This window comes from Aulostomus chinensis, chromosome 2 (genome assembly GCF_037954235.1).
Source record: "Aulostomus chinensis isolate RoL2024-O1b breed Wild chromosome 2, RoL_Achi_v1.0, whole genome shotgun sequence".
Classification (NCBI taxonomy): Eukaryota; Metazoa; Chordata; class Actinopteri; order Syngnathiformes; family Aulostomidae; genus Aulostomus; species Aulostomus chinensis.
Window position 1 is genome coordinate 11,315,788 of NC_141321.1, and position 26,862 is coordinate 11,342,649.

Consider the following 26,862-nt stretch of genomic DNA (forward strand, 5'->3'; position numbering starts at 1 on the left):
CATGACAATTAACTACTTTACCAGCCGTGCTTTGTTCTCGTCACACTGACTGGACAAGCTGATGCAATGGCGACCACACCGTACCTGCGGCGATTAAAAAGTAGTGACCAGCCTGCCGTGGACAAACAAATTCACTCAAATCAGCCCTCACTGTCGCTTTCGGCCTGCAGTCGGAGCAGAGGCAGGTCGCCTGGACCTGGAGTTCATTTTCCAGGTATGAGGAGAGTTTTGCCTCACCGCTCTGCTGGTTCCCCGCTGTAGATCACCAGAGACAAGCAGCAGGGCAGCAGGTTCCAGGTACTGATGGGCCCCCTGGACAGGAGGCTCCAAGTTGGGTCTGAGCAGACGCAGAGAGACACAGGAGAAATCATCTGATCCGTTCACACTGCGATGTTTTACGACTTAAACCTCGCTCAAAGTAGGGAATGTCCAGAAATGTGAATTGTAATTAACTGCAGACTTGCTTGGCCACAGAAGCTTTACCAAAAAAACAAAACAAAACATGTCTCCTGCATGTGACACGTGTTAAAAAGTCAGAACACCTTGATCACCAGGCTACCGAGTGACAAACCTGCTTTGGCCAAAAGGATGCGCCCCTTGGCCATTTGAATCACTTAATTATGATTGATAAAGAATTCTCCAGCTCATCCCTCAGAGAAACATTACATCTGGATGCCAACTGATCAAATGCGTTTTCTTTATGAATATTGTGTTATGCAACTGAAAGCTAATAAACAAGCGAGTAAGAGGACCTTGAGTTTTGTTCGTCAGCTGCTTTTTCGATGTAAAAAAAAAACAAAAAAACATCAAGCATCTCTCTCTGCTTGTTAATGTAGCCTCACTGCTTTTTCATTCATTTCCAACCTTGAAGTAGAAGTCCTCAGTGAATATTTTATCAAAATACAACATTTTACATTTGAGTACACAATTTAACATATTATTAGTCCGTTTTTTTTTTATATTTGCAAGATGTGTTAGTTTGTACTCAGTGGTTTTCAGTCTTTAGCAGTGAAGAAGACAAAAAGCAAAAGCAAAAAAAAAAACCATCTCCAGTGAATAAAATAAAAACCTCTTCTGTCTGATTCCACCACTTTCTCTCCATCAGCTGCTGCTAAAGGTTCATGCTACCATTCAAATTCTTTGTAAGCCTATTGATTCTCTTTCACCCTGCTTTACTGAAATGCTTTCAAAGATTAAATGACTTGTGGAGGTGATTTCATTCTCATTCACACCAGTTCATTAATTTCCACATGGTGGTGTAATTGTGTGCCGTAATTGATTTTTTGCAAATCCATTTGTTGTCAAGGAACACCGGAAGAAAACTTATAATGGAAGCAGAGTAACTTTGGGTTGAATGAGCTTCGTGTTCAGCACAGGATGTAGTCGTGTTGTAGCTTGTTTTAGTTTTTGTCACGTGAATGAAAAAGGAGAAGAAGAGCAGGAGAAATATTTCACAATATCCACAATGTGATGGGGTGAAGTGGAAGCTTTGCTAGTTTTGCGTCTTAGCTAAAAGACTAGAGACAGTTAGGCTCTTGTGCTAGCATGATTTGCTTAATCTGTACAGATACAAAGTGCATGTTTGGTTTTACATTAAGTGACTGACTATTCCTGGATTTTTGTTTAAAAAAAAAAATGCCCTCGGGTGTGTGGACTCCTGCTTCTATGGCCGCGAAATACAACAAAGGCAACTGAATCATCTTGTTTTCTGCAGATGGCATCAATTTCAGGAGTTCTAACTGTTGCTGTTGTACTGTTGGACCATACATTACATTATTGTAAGTCTTAGGATGAATGTTCATTGTTTATTTTCTTTACTGTTACTATCTTTAGAAAAATGTCAGATATTTACAATTTGTCGGTTGGCTCGGTGTCGTCTCAAAAAATAGAAGGACAAAACATCCTTCAAGTAATGAGCAATGAGCTAAAATTAATTCGTAACTGTGTAGCATTCAGGTTTTGTGGCACGGCGGTGCAGTGGTCAGCACTGTCGCCTCGCAGCAAGACGGTTCTGGGTTCAAGTCCCGGCTCCAGCACAGGATCTTTCTGTGTGAGTCTGCATGTTCTCCATGTTCCTGTGTGGGTTCTCTCTGGTACTCCACACTTCTTGTGTCAAGAAGTAGAAGGCCACAGGGAGGACATGTTCAAGCTAGAAGTTAGCATCACTTTGAGTTAACCCAAGCAAAAGCCAATAGGATTTTTACAACGTATGTTGTATTACTGCTGAAAATGAGCTCTGTGGTGAGCAGAAGTCCCTGAGATGTACACATTTTAATCGTAACAAATGTACTCGATTTTTATGATTGTTGAGGTCTACAGTACAAAGCTAACGTTACGCTACGAACAAACCACACGTGACTTCACCATCACCACAACCAAGTCCTACATTTCTTGAAGACCTTGAATGTTTCCGACAAGCTGTGACATCTCGTCTCTATTAGTCACTTAGCAACCATCATTTTGAGACGCATACAGTAAATGCGTCCAAGTTAACAAGTGTTGCATTTCCTGACATGCTTTTTAACTTTGAGGGAAAAAAAAAATGTTCACATATTTTAAACTCAACTGAAAACATTAAAAATTCCATTGGCTTAAAAAAAAACGCTAGCAAAATTCCAGGTTTTCATTCTCATTCCTTCACAACTCTATAGCCTCAAATGTAACAAAAACACATTAATTTAGTGAGATTTAATGTAGATGGCGAATGTTCCAATCTCTGTACAAAAGGTTAACCGTTGGTGGCTTCACATCTTACCGAACAGATAGCATGGTTTATTTGACTCTACATTTTTTTCTGAGCTTTTCCTTGGGTGAATATGAACGCAGCAAAGTTAAATATCTATTTGTTAGAGTAACTTTTTAATCTATCAGGTCAATGTACATTAAGAATCTGCATGAAAGAATGAATCAATGTCATGGAGCAAATTAAACCGTGACAAATGGTGTATCTGTTTAATGACAATCAATAATCCTTAATGAATTGTGGAGACACACTTGGGTTATTACATCAAGCTGCACCAAACAGAGAAGTTAACCCTTTGGGACCATTGAAGACTTGGATCTGAGTTAAAGCCCCGTAAAGTCAACAATTAAGGAAAATGGAGTTTTACTTTATTTTTGATGCTTTTTTAAAAAAAAAACAAAAAAAGTTTCTCCATTAATCCGTCAAAGTCATATTTATTATTGTATTATTTATTTATTTATTATGTGCTGCTTCCCGAACATTTTCTCTACAGACCACCTTTTGAAAAATAATTGTTTTACAACCGTTCCTGCATCGCTTGTGTTGATAAGATCAAATAAATGATTTGAGCAGTAGCTTGGATCTCTCTTTTTACTCGCCAGTCATCCATTTCTTATTGCTGGCTGTAAAATTTGATGGAAACTCTCAGTGTCAAGCTCGAGATACCCCGGGTCTGTCTGTGACGCCCAACACGTGGATAGCAGCGCTTCCTGCAGTCTATTACATCTTCAAGTCAAGCTTTCAGGTTGCTAGGCAACCTGTGCCTCCTTCCCGTCACAATCCATGACAGTTTGACGTCTGTTTTGCCAGACTAATATGAGAATAATTGTATGAAATGTGAAAACATAAGAAAACAAGCAGATTGAGGTTTTTGCTCACAGAGGCCAAAGTTTCAAATCATCAAGTAGAAATACATGTAACCCCTATTACCGTAATGTGAACATTCAACATTGCAACATTGTCTGAGAGGAAATAAAGAAAAGCATCACGACTCCTGTAAAAGCTCACTGTGCTGGAGTCTGAGCAGCTGTTCAGGTGTTGTTGGTTTGCTGAGTAACCTGAAACAACGTCTGTGTTTTTCCACCTGTCTATGGCCTCATTTATCTCCCAGGAGATTGTCCTTGTGGTGTTCTTCGGTGTGGAATATTTTGTTCGTCTCTGGTCAGCAGGCTGCCGCAGTAAATATGTTGGCATCTGGGGCCGACTACGCTTTGCCAGGAAGCCAATATCTATAATAGGTGAGAGAGCCCACACACACACACACACACACACACACACACACACATAAACACACGCACACATGTCTATACACACACAAAAGACCTATCACTCCTCACCCACACAGACAATATTAAAACAATATCTGTAATTTATCCTGAGCTTCACAAAATTCAGCATGAAATTAAAACTGCCACTGCGATTTGCTTCTCTACCTTCAGCTTTTCCTTCCTAAAACTGAGCCTCCAGGTGTTTTTCTGAATATTTAGCCCTGTATTTTAGAGTTTGAATTATTTCTTATCCCTCCACCATTAACTGATTTAAATGTTGATTTTATGATAGTGTTTATTTATGAAGGGATGTTGTTCTCTTTTGACATTTCAAACCAGATATTTAATTGTTTTGCATCTTTCGAAATTGAAACTGTACATTTTTTGCGAGGTTTGCATTAAAAATCTCTCATTCTCTTTCGATACAGACCTGATTGTGGTCGTTGCTTCGGTAATTGTGCTATCGATTGGCTCCAAAGGCCAGGTGTTTGCCGCCTCAGCTGTCAGGTAAGACCGTGCAGTCCAGACGTTGTTCTTCTTGGTGTGGACTCAGCTTCTTCCATTTTCTAGGAAATCTTAGTGTCAAAACAAAAGATTTCAACTCCCCATGTACACAAAATCAGTTCTACAAAGAAAGTAAAGCGTCCAGAGTTTGCAGCGGAAGCACAGAAGCGTGAACTCTTATCAGCCAGGTCATAGAGCAGAAAAATCATTTGCAAACCTCACTAAAGGTCTCGGGATTCAGTGTTAGTATCAGTCTTCACAGATAAATGTTGATAGCATTTAAAGGCAATAACGAATGTATGATTCATCTAGAGTAGTTGGTTTCTACTAAGTTGTAACTTTTTAAGCTAATATTAAAGAGAGTAAATCTGCTTTGTGTTGTTTTTCTTCGTCTGGTTTGGCAACAATATGCCTGTGTAGCAGAAGTATAATAATTTCAGGGTCTGCGTAATTGGCCTCACACTGAGTGCTTCCACATGAACGTGCATTTAATTGAAACGTAATGTCAGCAATCCCCACTGCATTTTTTTCCAGGGGGATTCGCTTCCTGCAGATCCTGCGAATGCTCCATGTCGACCGGCAGGGAGGAACCTGGCGTCTCCTGGGCTCGGTTGTTTTCATCCATCGGCAGGTACACAAATCACGGCACATCGCGTCTCAGGTCTAAAACATGGCCTCATAATTATCATTGGTGGTAGACTTGCAGATAGATTTTCAACATGGGAGGATAAATTCAAGCAAAGAAGAAGAAAAAAGCCGCTGCACAGTACGTAATCCAGGGCCGCATCATCTAGCAGGGATCTCTTTCAGCTGAGCGACAGAGGTGGTTTAGAGGTGGCCGTTATTATCTCCACGGGCCACAGCAGCCATCTTCTAGCCGTCATCTGTAACAACAGTGATGAAGGTGAGCAGCACATCAGGGATGTTGCTCATCCAGCACCGCATGCTGGGCCTTCTTGTGCTGACCTTGGCTGATGACCACATTGCTCCTGGCCGAGGATGATCATCGACCTCCACTGACCTCAGGTGTAAGTAAAAGAAAGTGTTGAGCTGCTTAGTGGAGTGATATATCGGGACCCATTCTCCTGTCGGTCCCTGCCAGCCAGTTCTCTCTACAGTGTCACTCTCACAGCTATGGAGGGCACGCCAGGGGAAATGAACGGACATGTATACCCCTCATTATATGGGAAACAGTGAGACAATCATCCGTCAGTTTGTGTACGTCCATACAAGATGCAGCAGTGTCAGATGATTCAGAGGAACATGGCCGCCGTGTGACTATGGGCTGTATTAGCCAACCCTTAATAACAGTTACAACATGTCCAACTGCAGATAACAGCTCAGGACCTCACTGTGTTCTACTGATTGCTTCTTCTTTCCACTTCTTTTTACAGCCACAGGTAATTGTGATATTGCCTGCAGCGCCATCTGACATCATCACATAAACTCTCCCAGTTCCCAGAGCCAGTTGATGGACACATAATTTACGTTCTTTTGCAACACTGTTTGCCTCAAATTCACTCGAGGATTAAAGGGAAACAACTAAAATACAGGAATGGGGGGGGATATAGTGATGGTTCTCGAATACATTCAGATATGATTGGAATTTTAAGGCATTTCTGTTACTGTGCAGTGTGTTGGGAGAGAACGATTTCTCTCCATCAATGTGTAGCATTTATCTCAGCTGGACACTCATGATATGTTCTGCCACCCAGCCCTGACTGCTCAGCTCTGGAGACACAGGTGCGCAGTGTTTCTCACTTTGACAATTTTCCAAGCCGGATGCTTCAGTAAACACAAGAGTTAAACATGAACAACTGGAACCCTTCTGTCTTAACATCTGGAGTTTTTAAAGTCAGTGGAGTTTCATTTACTCCAATCAGTATCCGGTCTTAGCGTTATAACAACATTTAAATACACACTAAGTGGCGTTCCACTGCCTGTGGCTTGTAAACACAATTTGCACAGTCGCTCCTCACTGGCTCAGCAGCAGATGGGTCGCTCTGACACGTGAATATTGTTGCCAGATCTACTGAACTTCTGGAAGGGACTCAAGGAACATTTACCTACATGCAGGAGTTGTTGCTACAGATAGAACTGTAGGTGTTAAAGGCTCTCAGATAGACTAACAATAGAGAGACAGTAGAGTAGCCATATGAAGAAATAAAGAAACCGAGGCTGTCATTAGATAAAAGCTATGTAAGCCTTATGGCCTCCTCAGGTTTATTTCAGCAGAGGCAAAAAGCCAGCACCAGAATCATTTTCTTATGATCTCCTTCTGCTCCCTCGTGACACCCTTAAGAAAAATGTGAGTTAAAGAGTTTGGGGCCTTGTAAGATTTTCACTCGTCAAGACTTGAGTTTAATTCAGTGAACCAAGCGCTGTGACACTCTGACTGATTAAACACTGTTTAAATCATGTAGTAGGTGAGTGCACAGAGAACATTTGCTTAAAGAGCTCTTACACAAAGCAGCGTTCCAATTATAGTCAGATAGGAGCCGAGCCCAATTAGACCTCCCGAGCAATTCACACGCAGCACCTTAATGAATCAGTGAAAAAAAGGAGAGAGAAACAGCTGGGGAGATCAACTGTCTTTGATTCAGTCATTTATAATGATTTTTGGGATCATTGGAATTAAATCATCTGCAGCTCTAAAAGTGACGCGTTGCATTTAAAACACTTTTAAAGCTGCAAAAAGCGACATGATACAGATGGGTTTGTCTCCGCTATAGACGTGAGCGCGACCTCGTGTGGTGGCGCAGCACTTGTTTCGATTACATACCGACAGAGAATCAGTGCCAGCACAAAGTCTATGACTGTTGGGATCTTTTTGAAATCCCTGGTTCTACAATGTAATGCAAGTCAATGTTATTCTGACAAAACTTGCTGACAGCAGCTTTTGAAATGATATTATCTGTTGGAAAATAATATCTATGATGGGTCAAAACAGTGTGTGCTGCTGTACAGGACTCAGAAACCAGTTTCAGTTATTCCCGCCCTCAACCTGCTCTCGGATGTGGACTCTTTGATTTAATTCAAACCAAAGAATTTGTCTGTCCACCATAAAGAAACATTCTTTTTTGATCCTATTGTTTCTGTGGTAGCACTGTGTAATTGTAATACTATCCGTGCTTCTGTAGAACTCTGTGAGATCTCTCGGGTTCTGTTAGATAATTGGCTCGTGTGAGTTTGTGTTTATGTTACATTTCTCTTTTGTGCTATGAACTGGCAAGCAAAATGAAAAAAAATGCTAACTATATCTTGCTAACAGTGGGAAGAAAGTGAGCTAAAAAAAAAACAAAAAAAACCCACCAAGAATACGGTGATGTCCTGGGTTACCGTAGCTACAGAAACAGGGTGTAATTTCTGTCAGGAGCTGGAAGCCAGGGATACACCAGTGTCTACCAATTTCACTGGCCCATTTCCTGAGCAATTTTCATCATCTGGAGGGGGTGATGAGGCCAAGAACACAACACAATATTCTGAAACTGTGGGAGGAGATTTAGCAAGATGACTCTTGAGAGAGGGCTGACTCACTGAACACTCACATTCATACCTACGGTCAATTTAGAGTATCAATCAGCCTCGTCCCCAAATTGCATGTCTTTGGACTGTAGGAGGAAGCTGGAGTACCAGAGAGAACCCACACAGGAACAGGGAGAACATGGAGACTCACACAGAAAGATCCTGTGATGGAGCCAGGACTGGAACCTGGAACCTTCTTGCTGTGAGGCCACAGTGCTGACCACTGCACCACCGTGCTGCCTGCCAAATATAAAATATGAAATACAAAAAAAGGAAACATTTATTCCAATATAAAATAGTGCTGGAAAGCAGTTCTGCAGCTTCTTTTTGACTATTACAGTAGAAACGATAGAGGTTTTTTTTGTCTTATGATTTATGTCTAATTTTATATCGCACATATATACAGTGGCTTGCAAAAGTACTCACCACAAACACAAATTTTATTGGAATTTTACGTGAAAGACTGCTGGAAGGTGAACCTTCGCCCAAGTCTCAAGTCTTTTGTAGACTCTAACAGGTTTTCTTCCTGTATTTGGCTCCGTCCATCTTCCCATCAACTCTGACCATCTTCCCTGTCCCTGCTGAAGAGCAGCACCCCCAGAGCCTGATGCTGCCGCCACCATGTCTGACAGTTGGGATGCTGTGTTCACAGTGATGTGTCGTGTTCGCTTTCCGCCACACATAGCATTTTGCATTTCAGCCAAAAAGTTGAATTTCGGTCTCATCTATCTAGAGCACCCTTTGAAGGACTGGTACCCCATCCAGGGTGAACCCTGCCTCTCACCCAATGTCAGCTGGGATAGGCTTCAGCCCCACCCCACCCCACCCCCCCACCCACCCACCCAACCATTAACAGATAAGTGGTATAGAAAAAGGATTAGAGCTCCTTTTTCCACATGTTTGCTGTCCCCCCAATTAAGTCACGTATAATTTTCTCTCTACTTCATATTTGCGTGCCCCTTTGTGTTGGTCTTTCACATCAAATTCCAATGAAATGTATTTATCTTTGTGGTTGTAACGTGACAAAAATGTGGAAAAGTTCAAGGGGTATGATTACTTTTGGAAGCCACTGTATATACACAGTGGTGCAGTGGTCAGCACTGTCGCCTCACAGCAGGACGCTTTGGGGTTTGAGCCCGGGGGTTTCTGGGTGGAGGTTGCATGTTCTCCCTGTGCCTGCGTGGGTTCTCCCTCCCTCTCTCTCTTTCTCTTAGTTGAATAAAGTTTGTCTAATTTGTTCAGATAAGTTACTTTTCTGGTATTTGCTGATTATAAAAATAAAATAAAATAAAAATCCAGACTAATTTGTTCTTAATCCACAAAGTACAGTATCATCCTTTCAACAGCACAACTCAGGACAACAAGTAGCTTAACATGAATCCACAGATTAGTTCATGAGTAACACAAGCAAGCACAGCCAGTAAAAGTGAAAAAAGAAAAATAAACCAAAAACATTTTCATCATCATGTTCATGGCACATTTGCATGAATATTCACATCCATATGTCATATTATTAGCAAACGCATCCCCCATAGATTCAGGCAAGCCAACAATCAGGAGGCCTTCATTCATGTGAGAGGTATTTTAAAGATCCATGCAGGCTCATACAACATAAATATATCAGCTTGGTTTCACGTCTTACCAAAAGCGCACATGTCTGTGTCTTTCAGGAGCTGATCACAACCTTGTACATCGGCTTCCTAAGCCTGATCTTCTCCTCATACTTTGTCTACCTGGCAGAGAAAGACGCCGTCGACAGCAGCGGCTCCATCGAGTTTGGGAACTACGCTGATGCTCTTTGGTGGGGAGTGGTAAGAATTTGTGTGTGTGTGTGTGTGTGTGTGTGTGTGTGTTGGCCTTCTAGGCAAATACTTTCATTCCTGCGTGGATCTATTCAGAAATTCCTGATTGGTCAATGTAAGCGACCTCTCTCAAATATAAATGCATTTTTTTATGTTACAAATAAAATTTCCTTGGAGGAATAAAACATGAGCATTTTATTCACTCTAACCTTTTTTAATTACGTCGGATTTTACTTTTAGCAATTCGCTTGATAAATTTGAATTGACCGTTACCTTCTTTTGAATTAAAAATATGTTGAACTCCTCCTCTAGTTGTGCGAGACTCTCGGCTATCCAATCCAATTTAAAGTACTCTTTAGGCTGCACTATAGCAGAGACAAACGCTTCAAGCTTACCCAGACAAGACTACTGAAGCTTGTGATAAATGTTCTCAGACACCCTGCAACCTGGCACACAGATTCTGGACATTATTAAATTATCTTACTATTGGAAATCATTCTTTAAAACTATTTCTGACATCCTTGGAATATCCGGGATTCCTTCGCGCCACGGATAACCATTTTTGGAGTGGCTCCTGATGAACTTGTAACCACATCTTTGCAGGATAATGTTGTAGCCTTTGCGTCTTTGATTGCAGGCAGAAAGAGTCTTTTCTTATGGAAATCCTCCCAGCCACCTTCCTTTAAATCCTGGTTACATGATTTATTATTTTTACTGAAATTGGAGAAAATCTAATTCAATCTTAGAGGCTGTCCCGAGAGGTTTTATTCACACTGGAAACCACTACTCGATTATGTCGACAAACTACCTGCCACTGAAATGTCCCCCTGACATTACGTTCTCACCTTGCTGATCCACTGACCCTCCCCCTCTCCTTAGAGATGATTCCTTACACGTAGATTAGCTCGTAGATCAGCTAACTGGCTAACCTGACATGCAGAGACACAGGCAGCAAACAACAAACAACAAACAACTTATGTGACTTTTTTTCCCACTTATCTGAAGGTAACTATCTGCATTTCTTATACAAATTTTTCTTTTTCTTATTATTTATTATTGCTATTGTTGTGTTCCCTTTTTTTTTGGGGGGGGGGGGGGGGGGGGGCTTGGATGCAAAGGTCTCCGGGATGGGTGTTCGGTTATATAGAAAATGGAAAAAATGGAAATGTGACTTATTCTGGATGAAGTGTCCACTGCAACTGTGAATCAATAAAAGAAAATATATGTTGAAACTTGGTTTCAACATATGGCTTTCCTGCCTTTCTTATATTTGAGCAATTTTATTATTTGGAGCAAAGGGTCCACTCCATGTTATAAAGCCAAAAACCCAAATCTATTATCCTTTTCTCTTTATTTTTTTCAAACTGCTGAATGGAAGCAGTGTGTTAGCCAGTTAATCAATGCATGAGTAATTTATTCTTGTCTTGTCTCGCATGGCTGTGATTGTTGATCTCAGTGGGTCTAACCTGGTTAAAACTATGTCAAATAAATCAAAATAGAAGGCCTGCAGCTCCTGCAAGGCTGTAGTAATGATGTATAAAATAGGGGTTACCCCGTACAGCTAAGGACTGCCACTACCAGATGCTTGGACTAATTAGATCAAAAGGCGTCCGGTTTAATATTCATTTTCAGCACCGGTAGAGCAGAAAAGTCCCGATCCTCAGCTGCATGCGTCTTGACAAGATATGAGCCTGATAGGAGCAGCAGACTGCTGTTAGCCAGCGAGTCAGCCAGAGCCAGCCTCCCACCTCAGATCGGTCTCCAGCTGCTGCACATGTCGTGGAGGCAGCCATGTCGTGCTGCACTACACACAAAATGGTGCGACTCCCTCTCTCGTTATCACTGTATTACAATTTAGCACCAACACTTTGCCTTTGACAATAGTATCTCAACAACTATGGGGGGAATTTTTAAATTTTTTAAAAAGATCTAAAATCCCTTTCACATGCTCTGTTGATCCCAGTGACTTTCCTTCTGGTGTCACAGTCTTTTGATAACAAGAAGATGGGTTGCCATGACATTTCCTGGAGGCTGCAGTCTATATAAAACCAACTAAAACTACTCCTTGTGTCAACTCCCATTTCAGTTTGCCTAATTCTGGTGGTGATGCTAACATTTAGATCAGAACTAATATCAGTTTATTAGTGACATAAATATTAACTCTACTTGGTTCCTCTGCCTCTTCTTCAGCATGTTGTTTTAGTGCTTTTCCCTCGTTGCCAAAGAGCCAATATTGCAGCAGAGGCTGACTTCCTGTGAACAGTATTTTGGCAAGTGAAGGGCCAAATATAGCCTGTTTTATAATGTGGACTACTGTTGTTTCAGTAGGAGTTTAGTGACAAGCCTTGGGCACATTCAACGGGCTTCTATTGCAAGTAGCAAAACTAGCAGTGAAAGACAAACCTGAATGAAAATGTATTTTCAGATAATAAGTCACCACCCACTCTGCTTCCCGGGAACCTCGGGTGGTTGTGGTTATTAAAAAAACAACAAACACACAGGGGTCAAAGGAATTTTTCTTCTGTAAATGGAGGCTTTTATGTGCAAAACAAACTCTCAGTAGTTCCAGTAAATCAGAACTATTTTTATGTTTACTGGCTAAAATCAAAATAAATTCAACCATCTTCTTACACAAACTGGAAGTGAATCATGCCAGCAATTATGGAAAAGTTGAGTTGAGCTTTTTGGACTTTGGATATTTATATATATATACACACGCACACACACACACACACACACACACACATATATATATATATATGTATAAGAAATATAATAGTACTATGTTGAAAGCAAAGCAAATGTCTTTTTGTCTTGATGTGTGATCCTGCATTTTCTTTTAACACAGCGTTCTTGTTCAGGCGCATCGCTCTGGTCTCACTGCACTTGTTTTATTTTTCATTGACTCTTTTTTTGGGCTGGTGGAAATTTCACACCTAATTTCCTTCACTTAAGGTCAACCTAAGAAAGACTCATACAAGAAAATCTCTATGTAGCTTTAAAGGAATTTCTGAAAATATATTTTTTTTAAAGTTCCATCAGTCCCAAGATCGCATCTAAACCACTAAAACCTTTTTTTTTCTTTCATTCCTTGTTCCTTTCCAAGGTGACTGTGACAACCATCGGTTATGGAGACAAAGTGCCTCAGACCTGGATTGGGAAAACAATTGCGTCCTGTTTCTCAGTCTTTGCCATATCCTTCTTCGCCCTGCCTGCAGTAAGTGAGGAGAGACACTGCTGAAGTAAAAACATCTGCCCTGTATTCTCAGAGACAAGCCCTAACAGAATAGTTGTATTAATACTGTTCCTAATGGGCTTTCAAGGGATTTTGGTGTAATAATCACATGACAAATGTGGTTCTGTCATGTTTTACTACCGTCTGAGCCTCCGCTAGGACCACATGTGGTGATAAAAAGTCAAACCTCACCATAAAAATAATTGACAGAGCCTAGAGGTTCACTAGAAGTGCCCTTACCGGCCTTACAGCACACCAAGGTGATTCAAAAGTCACAGAGCTGCCATCATGACATCACGTCACATCAACATCATATCAGTTTTTACAGATGATTTACAAGTTATTTCCGCTATTTCAGAAAATATACATTTAAAACTATTAAAAAATATTTCGCTTGTAAGGTTTTCATCAGCATATTTCAATGCACATTTTGAGGTCTTGCATCAGAAAAGGTGAATGGAAACATTGTAGCTTATTTTATTTTGTGCCAAACTGGAAACTGTAAAGGAGTATAAGGGCCTGGGAGGAAGGAGGAAATGAGAGGAGGGATTTTCCTTCCTTTCGCACTTAAAAAGTTAAAATGTAGAGAGTAAAGTCGAAGTAAATCAGAAAAAGAGGGATTTTTCATTATTTTGCATTTAGAGAAAAAAGTAGAAATGTGGAGTATGTGGAGTAGAAAGTCCACTCCCGTGCGTGCAGGTGTTCCTTGAGGGGAGCCTCCAACAACTACGGCTAAAAGAGGAGGAATTCCATCATTTTTCTTCCGCTTATCCTGTTGAGGGTCACGGGGGGGTGGAGCCTATCCCAGCACCACCGTGCCGCAGAAGAAGAATTTCTCTTGCTACATAAAACCGGATTCATCTACGCAAGGCATTTTCACTGCTTGATAGTCTCAAAAGGTCGACTTTAATCTCGAAATGTCAAGTTTATCTTTATAATTACGTCTTTATTATCGAAATGTTTAAAAAATATCTTCCTCTGTGTCAGTTCATATTTATTTTCGACATTTCCACTTTTTTCTCCAAGTGCATGATGAGAAAGAAAACTTCTCACTTTTGTTTTTATTCTCTACGTTTTTACTTTTTTTTCCCTCAAAGTGCATAATGAAAACTACAAGTCCATCATAGGAAAACAACATGATGAAAATTTTATGTTTTTGTATCCTTTTCTCAGTTTACCTAAAATTCACGTGACTATTAAATAGAAAGAGAGTAAGTGAATATTTGATCTGCTGCACCGAGTTGTTGAGGAGCGCTGGGAGCTTTATGCATTTCTAATGTGCCTGGGCTGCTGCAGAGACCTTGACCAGCAGTGTAAAGGTTTCAGTTTGTAATTCCTGGCCAGGTCGGTGTATTGATGAAGACCCAGTGCAGCTTGCAGTGTTACATTTCCTTTTGCTTTAGCCTCCCTTTCATCAGATATCAGTTTTCTGATCCGCCTGGAGATGATGTTGATGTGCTTGCTTGATCTATTCTCTCTCATACACAAGCCAGCAGAGGACAGACCGACCTCTAACACGCACGGGTGTGTTTTAGGTTTCATGTAACAGAATCAGCTATGATTTTATTCCTTGGTTTGATTTGTCAATTGTGTAGAGTATGAAACAGGACACATTGTTACCAGAAGTCCTTGCTTACTGTACGTTTGAAATCACTCTGGCATAAAAAAACAAAGAAAAGCAAGCAAACACCAGTAAATTATGTATATATTTGATTAGGAAATTACATTTCTCTCATGAAAAGGTAATTTTTTGATAAACAAAATAAATTTGCACTTCCTTCTTATGTGGTTTTGTGATTATTGTGTCTGTGCTGTTTTGTTCTGTTTTTTGTCGCTGAATTCACGTGCGGTGCTTTTATTCTCAGGGAATCTTAGGCTCAGGCTTTGCTCTGAAGGTGCAGCAGAAACAAAGACAGAAACATTTCAACAGACAGATCCCCGCAGCTGCCTGTCTCATCCAGGTATTTGACCAAGAAATAGAGAAACCAAACTACAACACAGCCTTCTGGAGCCTCAGTCCTATTGTCCACAACATCCTTTCTTGTAACCCTTAACTTTTGTGTCATGAAACCTGTACAACCAAAACATTTCTTCTTTCCGCCCCTCCAGACATCATGGAGATGTTACGCGGTGGAAAACTTTGATTCAGCTACATTAAAGATGTTTTTGAGAAAGAGATCCAACATCCCCGCCTCCTCTCTGTCCACCCCGAAGAGCAAGAGATCGGTTGGTAATCACTTTCTTCGATTTCACCGCTACATGTTCACGCTGCTAGCATGTCCTCAAAGTGTTGCTGCGGTTAGTTGTGCATAAGCATTGCAGCATTGGGCAGGTTACTTTGGAAATGTGATCGAATTAACAATTATTCCTTTAAAAAGTAATCAAATTACTGGACTGATGACTTGATTTTAAAAAAATAATCAGTTGGATTCGTAGCAACGTGCTCGTTACTTAGGTGAGGGCCAGTGAACAGTGCAGCTAGGGAGCATCTCCTCCACCCTACAGCCCACCCAGCAACCAGCCTCATCAGACCTCCATGTCTGGGTGGTGTTGGACGGCAGGAATCCAGTTTGGGCCGTCGTGCTGGAGCGCATCCACCGGCGCTGGACCCAACAGTAGAAGTCGGGGCCTGGTATTTCCTGAACAAGTTTTACCCTCCTGTGTTGCCCTTTCAGATGTTTTAGCAAATTGTATGTGGAGTTTTTCACAGATGAAGATGTTTTGGTGCTACATAGTTGACAACAGACAAGAGCGTTTTTGTCTTTGGCTGAGAGAAAAATACTGACTGTACTTCCAACTAATGAGCATGTACTGTATTCCTCTCCTCCCTCCATGCTGGGTTTGTTTATGCTAGTAGCTGTTGCAGCTGCGCATGCTCTCACTCGCTGTCAGAGAGGATGATACTTTCATCAAGAATTCATTATTTTAAAGTTTAGTGAAAGGATGGAAAACCAGACGTTGATATGCATTAACAAAACATATCAGAAAATATTGTAAAGTTTTGGTTTTCATTTCTCTGTGCATTCTAAAGACTTATTTTAGTATTTTGAATATTCCAAAATCTTTTTTCAGTGATTAAGAAGGATTTTGGAATCAGCTGTAACAGACTATTTTACCCTTCAGAGTAAAAAGTGCTGGTTTTTGCCGTTGTCGGTTGGAGATTGTTATAGGTAGAGTCTGAGAACATTGTGAGAAGAATCCCTACAGAGACGGATGTGTGTCTAACATATAGGAGCAGGCTCGCTCTGATGTCTCACTGGAGATGAGTTGTTGTTGGGAGACAACGGTGTGAATGTGAGTGAGAGCAGGCGAGAGCCACCCAGGGAGGAGTGGAGTTAAAAGGTGCTGTGAGGATATACCTGGGTGTCGTCTAAGAAGTTCCAAAAATAAACAGTTTCCTGTATTTCAGAATTGTGGCAAAAAAGTGACACCTATGACTTAACGCTGAGGGGGACAGATGCAAGCTGACCTTTGACCTTTGGTCGCCAAAAATGTCCCGGGTCCCAATGGATGTGTCAACTAGATTTAACTGCATTTCCTCAAGGCATTCCTAGGATGATTAATTCATGTGAGCAATCATTGACCTTTGACCCTTGACCACTAAAACCTTTTCAGTTCATCATCAAGTCTTAGTGGATGTTTGAGCGACATTTAGAGAAATTCCACACAGGACGCTCTTGAAATATCACGTTATGGGGAACGGGGTTGATATTGCTCACCCGTGTGGTGACGGTGACCTTTGACCTTTGACCACCAGTGAATTTTCAACTCATCCTTGAGACCCAGTGGACAGTTAAAGCAAATCTGGAAAAAAAAATCCCTCGTGTTAGCGCAATGAGATGAATGAACTGGCAGCACAAAGGCCTGGTACCTGCCCGTCCACACACATGCTCGTCGGCCCAACAATGACCTGTATCACCAACACACACTGGCCTTCCCAGCTCTTCTCTTGAAGTTTTTGCAAATAAAAAGAGTGTAATCAGCGGCTTTCTTTATCCTGTACATCTGCATGAAGAATCTGAATGCTCTGACATGGTGGATATTCCATAAAGTCAGGTATTTAATCGCAGTCTGAGCTGGTCAGTGGCAAAAAGAAAGACTTTGGTTCCAAAACTGCGATGTTGACTCATCTCCTGTGCAGCTCCATTGCTTCTTATTGTTTCTCAATATAGGACGGAAATGTTTGTCCTTACAGTGGTGGATCCAAACATATGACGCAATAGGGCCTAGATTCTAAAATCATGTACTTCACCTTTAATGGTGTAGCAGTGTTGGTCCTGAGTTTGAAATTTGATAAAGGCTCTTGAGAGACTGTCAAAAGCGAAGCACAAAAACATGTGTAAACAAGGCAACACGATGCCATGTTGATCACTGGTACCAGTCCATGCCCACTCTAATGCACACACAGTACATGTCAGAGGGATTCTCTTGAAGTTTAAAATGTACTTATTTAGTTCTAGTTTTTTCTGCTCAGGCACTGACCACAAATGTTGAAAACAGCGAGCCCTGGATTGTGTTATCGGCTGCACTTGGACATTTATAGTCAGACTTTTAGGATCAAAAGCTCAAGTTTAACCTGAAATAACTCACAACATGTTAGAACATGAGCCAGTCACGTGTGCCAGCCTGCTGTTCCTCTGAGACACTCTCTTTAGCTCTGATGTTTGCCTTTCTTGGACAGGTTAAGATAAGGAAGAAGTTGAAGAGCAATGACAAGGAGAGCACCGCAACATCTCCCAGAATTCCCAGCATCACCTTCGACTCTGTGTTTGACAGTGGAAGGGAGATGAGCTCTGATGTATACAGCACTGTGGGCACAGGTACCTAAACCTTATTCCCCGCTAAGTGTGTGTGTGTGTGTGTGTGTGTGTGTGTGTGTGTGTGTGTGTGTGTGTGTGTGTGTGTGTGTGTGTGTGTGTCAAGACCTCCACTGATCAGGTCAGCTTAAAGTTCCCCCGGTTCATGAGAAAAGAAGAATTGCTGTTCAAAAATGTGTTTTGATTTCTCATAGGGATGTTTGTGCTCAGCTGCAGAGCTGCTCCTACATTCGTCTCCTGAAGAAGGAGAGGTCGTCACCTTACAACCCAGTTAGTGTATAGTCTGACAGCCAAATACCCACCCTGCTCAAGCGGGATGTGAAGAAAGGCCCAGCACACATGCATAGAGTAGACATTTATATTTAAGTGTTTTCTCATATACATCCTGGGTTTGTCATTGAGAGAGGAAAAATACACACTATATTATTTTGTTGGGAAAAAAAAAAGACGATAAACAGACATTATTATTCAAGGCAGATTATTTTCTTATGCCGTAAAACATGCCGGGAGAGCTCAGCGTATTGGATTAACAAATAGAAAACAAATCGAAGAGGATCCGTGTTTCATTCTACAAATGTTTTCACATTCGCTGAACAAATCTGAGCCAGCTCCTCGGTACCATCCGTACATGTCCGAGACAGAACCTTTCCTTCATAGGGACTGAGGACAATCTCTCAGGTTTTGTTGCTAAAAGTGGGTTAAAACAACTAATAGTTTAAAAATGAACACTGCACTGTAATCCAGAGTCTATTATGGTAATTGTTCAAGTTGGGGCGGTGACATGCAGAAGTCGTGCAACTGTGAACACTGTCTTGTCACTTTTGGTTAAATATATTTATCAGTTAAAACAAATGCAACTGTTGTTTTCCTGACCTGAATGCTTCAGAGCTTCAAAGTTTTTTTCTGTCGCCATGGAAATCAATGCTGAACTGGCGGGTCAGACTCTCTGTCTCTGTCTCCAGTTTGGGTCCCTACAAAGGGCAACAGAGGGGCACAAGAGCGAGTCCTTGAACCTGGAAGTCTGTTTGCATTGTTGAACTCCTGGGCCCCTCATCTCAAAGTCTGTCATTTTTTCACTAGGTTTTGGTTAAATGTCTGAAATAATATTTTGTTTTTCACATAATGAAAAGCATCACTTAAAACTGCACTGGTAAAAGGATGCATGTGTCTTTATGATGGCGGTTGCTAGCCTGTACGAATGTCATCGTGATGAGAGCAGAAGAAGCCCGAAGCTAATTGTAGAGATGTTAAAGTCTTCTGCACATTTCCTTCATAGCATAACGACAGCTTTGTGCTTCTAACTTTGCTTCGAAAAGCATAAAAGTGGAGTTCATTTGTGACGTTTATCTTTCAAAACAAAACTAGTGAGTCTCATAAATGTTAGCTCGCCACAGAGCTCGGTGAACAACAAAACAATGTCAAAATTCCATTGGCTGCTGGTCAAGGGACTCCATGGCGATGCTAACTTCTGGGTTTGCCTACAAAAATACGTCTTCCCTGTTGCTTTGCCCCGGAGTTACTGTACGGTAACAAGAATCCAGGAATAGTCAGTCACATGATGCATCATCACGCCACATTGGTTTTTATGAGGATTAAGCAGCAGTCATATTGGGGTTGAGCATGATTTCAGGTAAGGTGTGTTCATGAATAAATGTAAGGGGTGTGGGTTTATTAGCAGCTGTTCTTGCTGCTCAAGCAGCTACTACAACATTCAGACACCCCCAGGCTTCCCTCGGTTCAGATTTCTAATTACTGACATCATGACACTTTTCTGTACTCGCCCTAAGGAAATATATTTAATAGTGGTTATTAAATACCAGAAATAGCAATAAACTTTCCTTGCATATTAGGAATGATATGATGATCTTCCCTCCTTCTCAGATGCACAGAAGGTCAGGAACCCTGATATAAACTGGATTGTGCATGAAGGAGCTGACTAAGTATGTGGTGCAAATGTCACTAAGTGCATCAACTAGGTGGCGCTAGAGAACACAGTAACTGTCATCATGTTGCTGCACATCAGGTGAAGACGGCACAATGCGAATTTTGATGTCAAATCCATCGTGTTTTAGTGTTTGTGTCAAAATTTGACGTTTGAAGTTTTGAAGGTTGTTTTTTGGGGGGTGTTGGTCTACTGGGCCTTCTGAGTGTGCAGTGTGGAAATGGGACCCGAGGACAGTGAGAATGGTTTGATCATTTCTACGACCCATAAACTCTGTACATTTCCAGCAGGCCTGAGTTTGTCTGTGCTGGGTTTCCTGAGTTTCTGAGCATGTTAAGGGACGAGATTCATGCCAGAGAGGGAGAATAAATTTCCAAAATGTTATGTTTACATATGCAAATGATCAAATTAAATATGCAAACATTTCCTGAAAAGAAATGTAAAAGTTAGATGAAGCCTCAGGTCCAACTTCTTGTTTCACGTTGTTGACATATAAGGTCAAGGGTTTTTTTTTTGAGAAAAGATTGTGGAAATCTCTTTTATTGCTCCACAGCCATAAAAATACTGAATAAACTCTAGTCTAAACCAGCCTATGAATGATATATGAAGACACCCCGTGTGTGTGTGTGTGTGTTTGTGTGTGTGTGTGTGTGTGTGTGTGTGTGTGTGTGTGTGTGTGTGTGTGTGTGTGTGTGTGTGTGTGTGTGAGAGGGTTTCTGGCTCCTTTTAAGAAAACTTTTTTTTTTCCCTCATTCTATTTTACTAAATAAACACATAAAGTTTAAAATAATCTGACCTTAGTCTGAGTCAGTTTTTCTGTCTCAGACTAAGTGGTTGCTGGTGCTGGCTAACAATGTTGGGAAGTGTGGGGTCGTACGTGGTTGACCTTGCAAGCTTCTGTTCATTTTCCAGAGACAAGGGTGAAACACAATCTCACTCAAGCCTACTCACACTCACACACACACACACACACGCGCACACACACTAAAACAATTGCTTAGAAGGATTTTTGGGTACAGTAAAGATGTGAGAGCTTGAGGACCAGATTTACTCAGGAGCACACATTTGCATGACATTAATTTATGCTGCTGATCCTCAGTAAGGTGCGTATTTGAAAGCAAATTCTACTTCGGCGATCATAACAAGAACTTTTATAAATGTATGTAAGGAAATATTTTTACCACTAAGCTCTAATGAGATCACATCTTGAGTTTGGAAGCTCTATCCGGTGTCCTTGTAAAATAAAGTATAAAAAAAACTGAGATAAAAAAATGCAGCTTAAACTGTCATCCATTTTTGGAACAACGGGTGTGAGTTAAGAAGGAATTCCTTAAGAATTATAACACCTCAGAAAGGACAAAAAAACTTCTTCACACTTTGTGAGGTAAAAGCTTGGAATAAACTTCCAGAGGATGTCAGTCAAAAATAGATACAGGGATATTTTGTATAGCTACAGGGATGGGTTGTCATTAGGTAGGTGTGTATGTGTACTATGTTTACTGTGCACGTACAGTACATGTGTAAATACAGGCTTGAGAAATGTGTGTTTTTTTTAGTTTGTTACTATTTGTGAGAAAAAATGTATTTTTAAAACAGGCAGCTTGTTGGGAGTGTTGTGTAGAGGATTTGTTGTCCTGTACTGGATCTTTTTGAAGGAAACTTTAAATATCTTTAAATATAACACCATCTACCCTGAGCAGAGCGTCAAACTGAAACCTGCTGAGGGTCAAGCTCCCGATACAAGTGAGGGTTCAACAGAGACAGCAGATACGGACGTTGCAACCTGAGGGACGCTCGTTCCTTAAAAGCCCCAAACAAGTTAACGTCTATGATAAAAACACAGACATAATGTGCCTTTTGTCCTCCATGTCACTGCAAATAGCTTTGCTTAGCCCCCTGCTCTCAGTACAACAGCACTCTTCCATCTGCCTGGTGGTACACATGTACTGCTCTCTTCAAGTTCAGTGGAAATCTGTGTCTTCTACTTAAAGCTTAAATGATTCTGCTGCTCCTCTACATCTTTCTACACCATGCTGCTTTAACTATGAATCATTTAACTCCATTTCCATGTTGCCATCTGCCGTGTAGCTGTATTGACGGGATGCGTTAAGTGTTGGTGGCTGAGGCGCTCAGCGGCTTTACAGAGTTGTCATGCTAACATTATTATCCCAGTCATTTCATGCATGGTTTACGGTTTTCCACTAAAATCACAACAGCTTTCCTCATATTATGATTTTTGTCCTCCCTCATTGAAAAGTGTAACGTTTCAAAACAATATTGCTATTCAACAAGACGTGTCCCACTTCCCTACAAAGCCGACTTTATGTGTGTGTTCTAGAGCTTCAGTTTCCGACATCGCACTCGGTGATGTAACAAATCATCCATCTAAACACGAGACTTTAGACTTTAACTTTAAACTCGTGAGCACAGGCCCTCGAAGCTCATGTCTAAGCGAATGAGGACAGCATAGGTTTGGTGAAACAACTGTTTTTAACCATTTCATGTCTTTTTGCAACTTTATGTCTTCTCAGTCGCTACCTTTTCATTTTCAATGCCTGTAAAGCTTGTAAATCCATTTTCCTGTAACCTCACGGTTCATTTCCTCTCTGGGATCTTTTCTTCTCTCTGTGCTCTCTGTCTCCCTGGTTTAGTGGGATCTGTCACTCTGGGAGGATGTGGTGAGCTGCTGTTAGTGTCCATGTCTTGCACATGTCCTCAGTACAATCACTGTCCTCTCCTACACCCGGAGCACACTGGGGATGTGTGGGTTGCGTTCCGTTAGCGGTGTGGCGCAGGGTTTTTAATTGACCTGGTTCTGCCCCTCTGCAGAACAGAGCCCTTTCTGTGGAGATGCGGTTATTTCAAAGAGATGAGATGTGGTGTCTAGTAACGATCATTGAACGCAGCGGCCATCTTTACGCTCACGTCACGTATCACAGACAAACCCGTGTGTTTCAGGTGTTACTGTCCTTTATAACAGCTCCCCCCCCCCCATCAGTGCGGTGCTCATCAGAACATCAGCTCTATGACTTAAATCTTTGGAGGCCAAGCAGCTGATCTCACTTTCCTCTTCTTCTTCTGTCTTCTTTCAAACACATCTTGCATGAAAATAAACCAGATTTTTTTCTGAGGTTCAATCTGATGCCAAACCATAATTATGCCTGTAGTCCTGATGGTGGCGCTACAGCAACCATCTGGAGTTCGAAACTTTGAAAATTCATACAAAAATGAGTTACAACTTTCCAAAAGCCACCAAATTGTAGGACCAAGTGAGACAAAATATCCTTTGAGCTTGTAGCAATTTTAAAATCTCTCACTTTTTCCTCACAAACTGTAAAATATGCTTTCAAAAACTTGACACCCAACTTGCCAATTACATCTTCAGATGTTCTTTCAAAAACTAATCTTCAGATCCTCATTTCATCCGTCACCGCTCCCTCCTTCCCTCTGAGATTTTGTTTGTGTCTTCAATGAAGTCACTTTTCCTGATTAAAGCTGTTAGGGTTATTTGTATTCAATTTTGTAATAAACGTTCATGTTGCCTTCAGTTCATGAGTCATATTTCTAATAATTTGCCCCCGGTGGGATGCAAAATAAATATGCAAATTCCTCCTCAGGCGTTGTGCTGTGTGGATGAGAGACACAAACTCAAGCGTTCATCCAGACACTTTTATTGACTCACCTTCTACTTCTCACTTGTCCTTCTCTTATTCCTATTTTTTTCTTTTACCTCCACTTCCTCCTGCTTCTTCTTCTTCTTCCACCTCAGAAAGTACAGCTTGTCCCGTCCTTTGTGTTTCCCTGTAGAAAACAGACTTTGTTGTGTGTTTGTCATCTTGTGTGTTATAGTTGGAGAGCAGTCCTACACGTCTTTGTCTTCCCTTCAGTTCAGCTCTCCGCCTCCAGGTGAGTTGGTTGGTTGCTGAGTGTTTGTTGGTTGATTTGATGCTGCAGACGTGGATGACAGCATCTCACCAGGCAGGTTTCAGCACAGCGACAGTTTAAAGGTGACTGCTAAAATTCTGGATAAGATTTACGTGCTGTTGATGGCTTGAATATAAACTTGACTTATCCTATGTGTACAAGAATCAGCTGTGGTTGTACATACATTAAAACCTATTCACTACTTTTACGTTTGAATATACTTAACCTTAAATTGTTCCTTCGCCCAAAAATGACTTTGTTCTAAACATTTTTCCCTCCTGCGTCACTTCTGTGTGACCCAGGAATGCAGACAGAGTCAGCCACGTATATTTAGATAGAAGCTAGCCCTGACTGATCGCTGACAACAGCTACAGCAGTAAAGCTGTTCTTAAATATCAGTGCCACTGAGACAAAGTAGGACCTTCCCTTGTTTATAACTGCTCCTCCATCAACTGATGTTCCTCAGCCTCATCACAACCGAGCTTACACACTGGTTATGCCTCGTGTCCCCTCCCCTTTTAACCATCGTCCGGTATAATTCATGTCTTCTTCATCCATATTTACGCTCATTAATCCACAAACGCTTTGGTTTGAGCTAACTACATCACCTCTGGTTTGGCGCTCAATCATGGCAGCGCCAAACTTTAAGTGCTGTTGTTTGTTTTCAGCTCAGATCAAATGGTGTGCTGGTTATTGAGCACATGTTTGGATAAAGAAGACAACTTTGTTGTACTTTCCAAGGCTTTCCCTCCAGTCTAAATTCATGCTCGTGCTGTATGTCGCCTTGGACAAAAGCGTCTATAGAATTGTAGGATTATACCGGATGATGCACTTGAAGAGTTTGGAAACAAATGTGTTCAGACATTTTTGCTGTTGTTTTGTTTTTTTGCTTTGAGCTGCTTTCAGCTGTCAGTCACCAATCCCTTCTATCTAAATGTGCATGGCTGGCTCTTTCAGCACTCTAGAGTCACAAAGAAGAGCTGCAGGAGGGAAGATGTTTTAGTGAGCTCAAGACAACGATTTACAAGTCTAAAAATGCACTTTTTCCTGAACGTTTCTGCTGCACATACACTGTACACTGATCACTAAACACTGACTGTGTGTGTTCCTATCAACGTACAGTGAAAAGAAGCCTTCTGGACGTCCACTCTCCCAGCCCCCTCAGGAGGAACTGCAGTTTTGCCGATGACCTGGAGCAGGAATCTGAGCGCGACAGTGAGCTCGCTCCAGCCACCTCCGTGTCACAGTGAGTTCAATCACCGCCACTCTGCCATTATAATAATGCAGTGCTCCTGAGTGAGGGCTGCTCTTTTAATGAGCGTGCGAGGGGAGGCTTGGATTTATTTTTCTGCTATTTGTAATTAACCTTTGTAATCTTCCAAACCCCCGAGCGTTCCTGTATCTTGCTGTTAAATGATTCTCTATTAGGAACGAGCAGCTCTTGTGCTGGCTGAGGCACAGACAGAGACACAGACTGATATGAGGAAATGAGTGTTAAGTCACTGCAGTGTAATAGAAGTGCACAGTAAGTGAAACAAATGGAGCGATGGTTTTGACCCGTGGGACTTCCTTTCTAAACAGTGGGGTAATGATGCAGAGTGGGAATTGCATGCAGCAGCGTTGTTGGCAAAGATCACTCTGTGCTCTGCTGACTCCAAAATACGTAGCCAGCTGTTCTCATGGAGCAATGCCATATTAAATCCCATGCTAAATTAGGTCATTGTGAAATACCTCTGCTTGTCTGATTGATGACATGAGAGCAGCAAGTGAGATGGCGTGTTCCTCTTCCCCCGTTTCCCCAAAGTTCTGTGAAAATCCGTCAGTTTTAAACTGAATACCAATTTGTGCAGTGAAGAAAGCGAGGAAAGATCACATTGGTACAGTAATAGTCTAAATTGCACAGAATACATACCTGATTGCTGATGTTTCCTTGAATTGATTTTAGTGCGGTGTGCTTAAAAAAATAAATAAATAAGAATCCCACACAAATGACACCATTAGGAACACATGGAAATGACCTTTAAAGTCAAAGTAGAAGTTGACAGGGTGAAAGTACATATTTTTACACTTATGTTGTAGTGTGAAGCAGAAAACAATCAGTAGATAAGCTTTTTATGCAAAATATCACCCACTTTTCTGCTGTCATCCATCTAATAAAGCATGGAGTCTGATGTGTGCATGTCTGCCTTTCCCGGGATTATCTCAACAACCGTTCAGCCGGCTGACATCTAACTTGCCGAGTTTTTTTCTTGTGCCTCAAGAAAGTTTGAAATTGTTTGGATGAGTGGTTCTCATTTTTGGCTGCCAAAAGTTGTTTTCCTTCTGTCAGATCTAATTCTGATCTTATCACAAAGCCATGCAAACGCAGTCAGAATGACTGAGATAACGGTCAGGATTGTGGGTCGCTTTGATACCATGTGACATCATCACACAACCCGCCAAATGCCCCTGCCATTCCGACGACAGACACGGCCCTGCGCTGCACTCACATCAGACACGTATGTGTGGGCGAGCAGGCGCCTATCTTGCTGACCCGTGCTTCCACGTCCTCATCATGAACAGCACCCTTCAGCAACAGGACTGAAAATGTTCCTTGGAGCCCAAGTTCCAAAAACAGAAGCAAACAGTTGACCTGAGCCAGGATGTTTTTCCTAACCAAGTTGATTTTGTACCTGAAGTTATTCCCATTCATGACCATCTCACATAAATACATTTTATACATGAAGTGCCATCTCTCAACATGCTGCAGATCAAATAATGTGGCAGTGGGAATCAGTAAGGCTTCATTTCTGTTGCTGACACAGATTTCCTGGTTCATCTCCCTCATGTGATAGTCAGTGCTTACAGGGGTTAGAATAACAACGAAAATCCACACCATGCATTGTTGTATCTAATTACACATGAACTGTATTTACAGATCCTAAATTATTACAACCCAGCAATTCATTTCAGTGTAAGGAGCTGTTGTTGAATGAGTGAATCTAGTGAAGTCTTCTAGTCCACTAAACACGAACCCTGCACGAACCTCTGCCTCCAGAGAGTTCTTGTCTCCAGCACTTAGATCCCAACTGACTTTCCTTTGGCTTTGTTTACATGGTGATG

General features: G+C 41.4%; 1 protein-coding gene across 1 annotated transcript in view; it reads left to right on the plus strand.

Annotated features, from left to right (window-relative positions):
- The window catches only part of kcnq1.1 (potassium voltage-gated channel, KQT-like subfamily, member 1.1), a 46,984-nt gene that overhangs the window by 12,351 nt on the left and 7,771 nt on the right, over positions 1-26,862 (plus strand). Inside the window, exons 3-12 of the mRNA XM_086179238.1 lie at positions 3,855-3,981; positions 4,440-4,518; positions 5,050-5,146; positions 9,711-9,851; positions 12,949-13,059; positions 14,943-15,038; positions 15,187-15,303; positions 17,759-17,897; positions 23,686-23,742; positions 24,883-25,006. Of these exons, the coding sequence (XP_086035364.1) occupies positions 3,855-3,981; positions 4,440-4,518; positions 5,050-5,146; positions 9,711-9,851; positions 12,949-13,059; positions 14,943-15,038; positions 15,187-15,303; positions 17,759-17,897; positions 23,686-23,742; positions 24,883-25,006 (1,088 nt within the window). The remainder of the gene's footprint in view (positions 1-3,854; positions 3,982-4,439; positions 4,519-5,049; positions 5,147-9,710; positions 9,852-12,948; positions 13,060-14,942; positions 15,039-15,186; positions 15,304-17,758; positions 17,898-23,685; positions 23,743-24,882; positions 25,007-26,862) is intronic.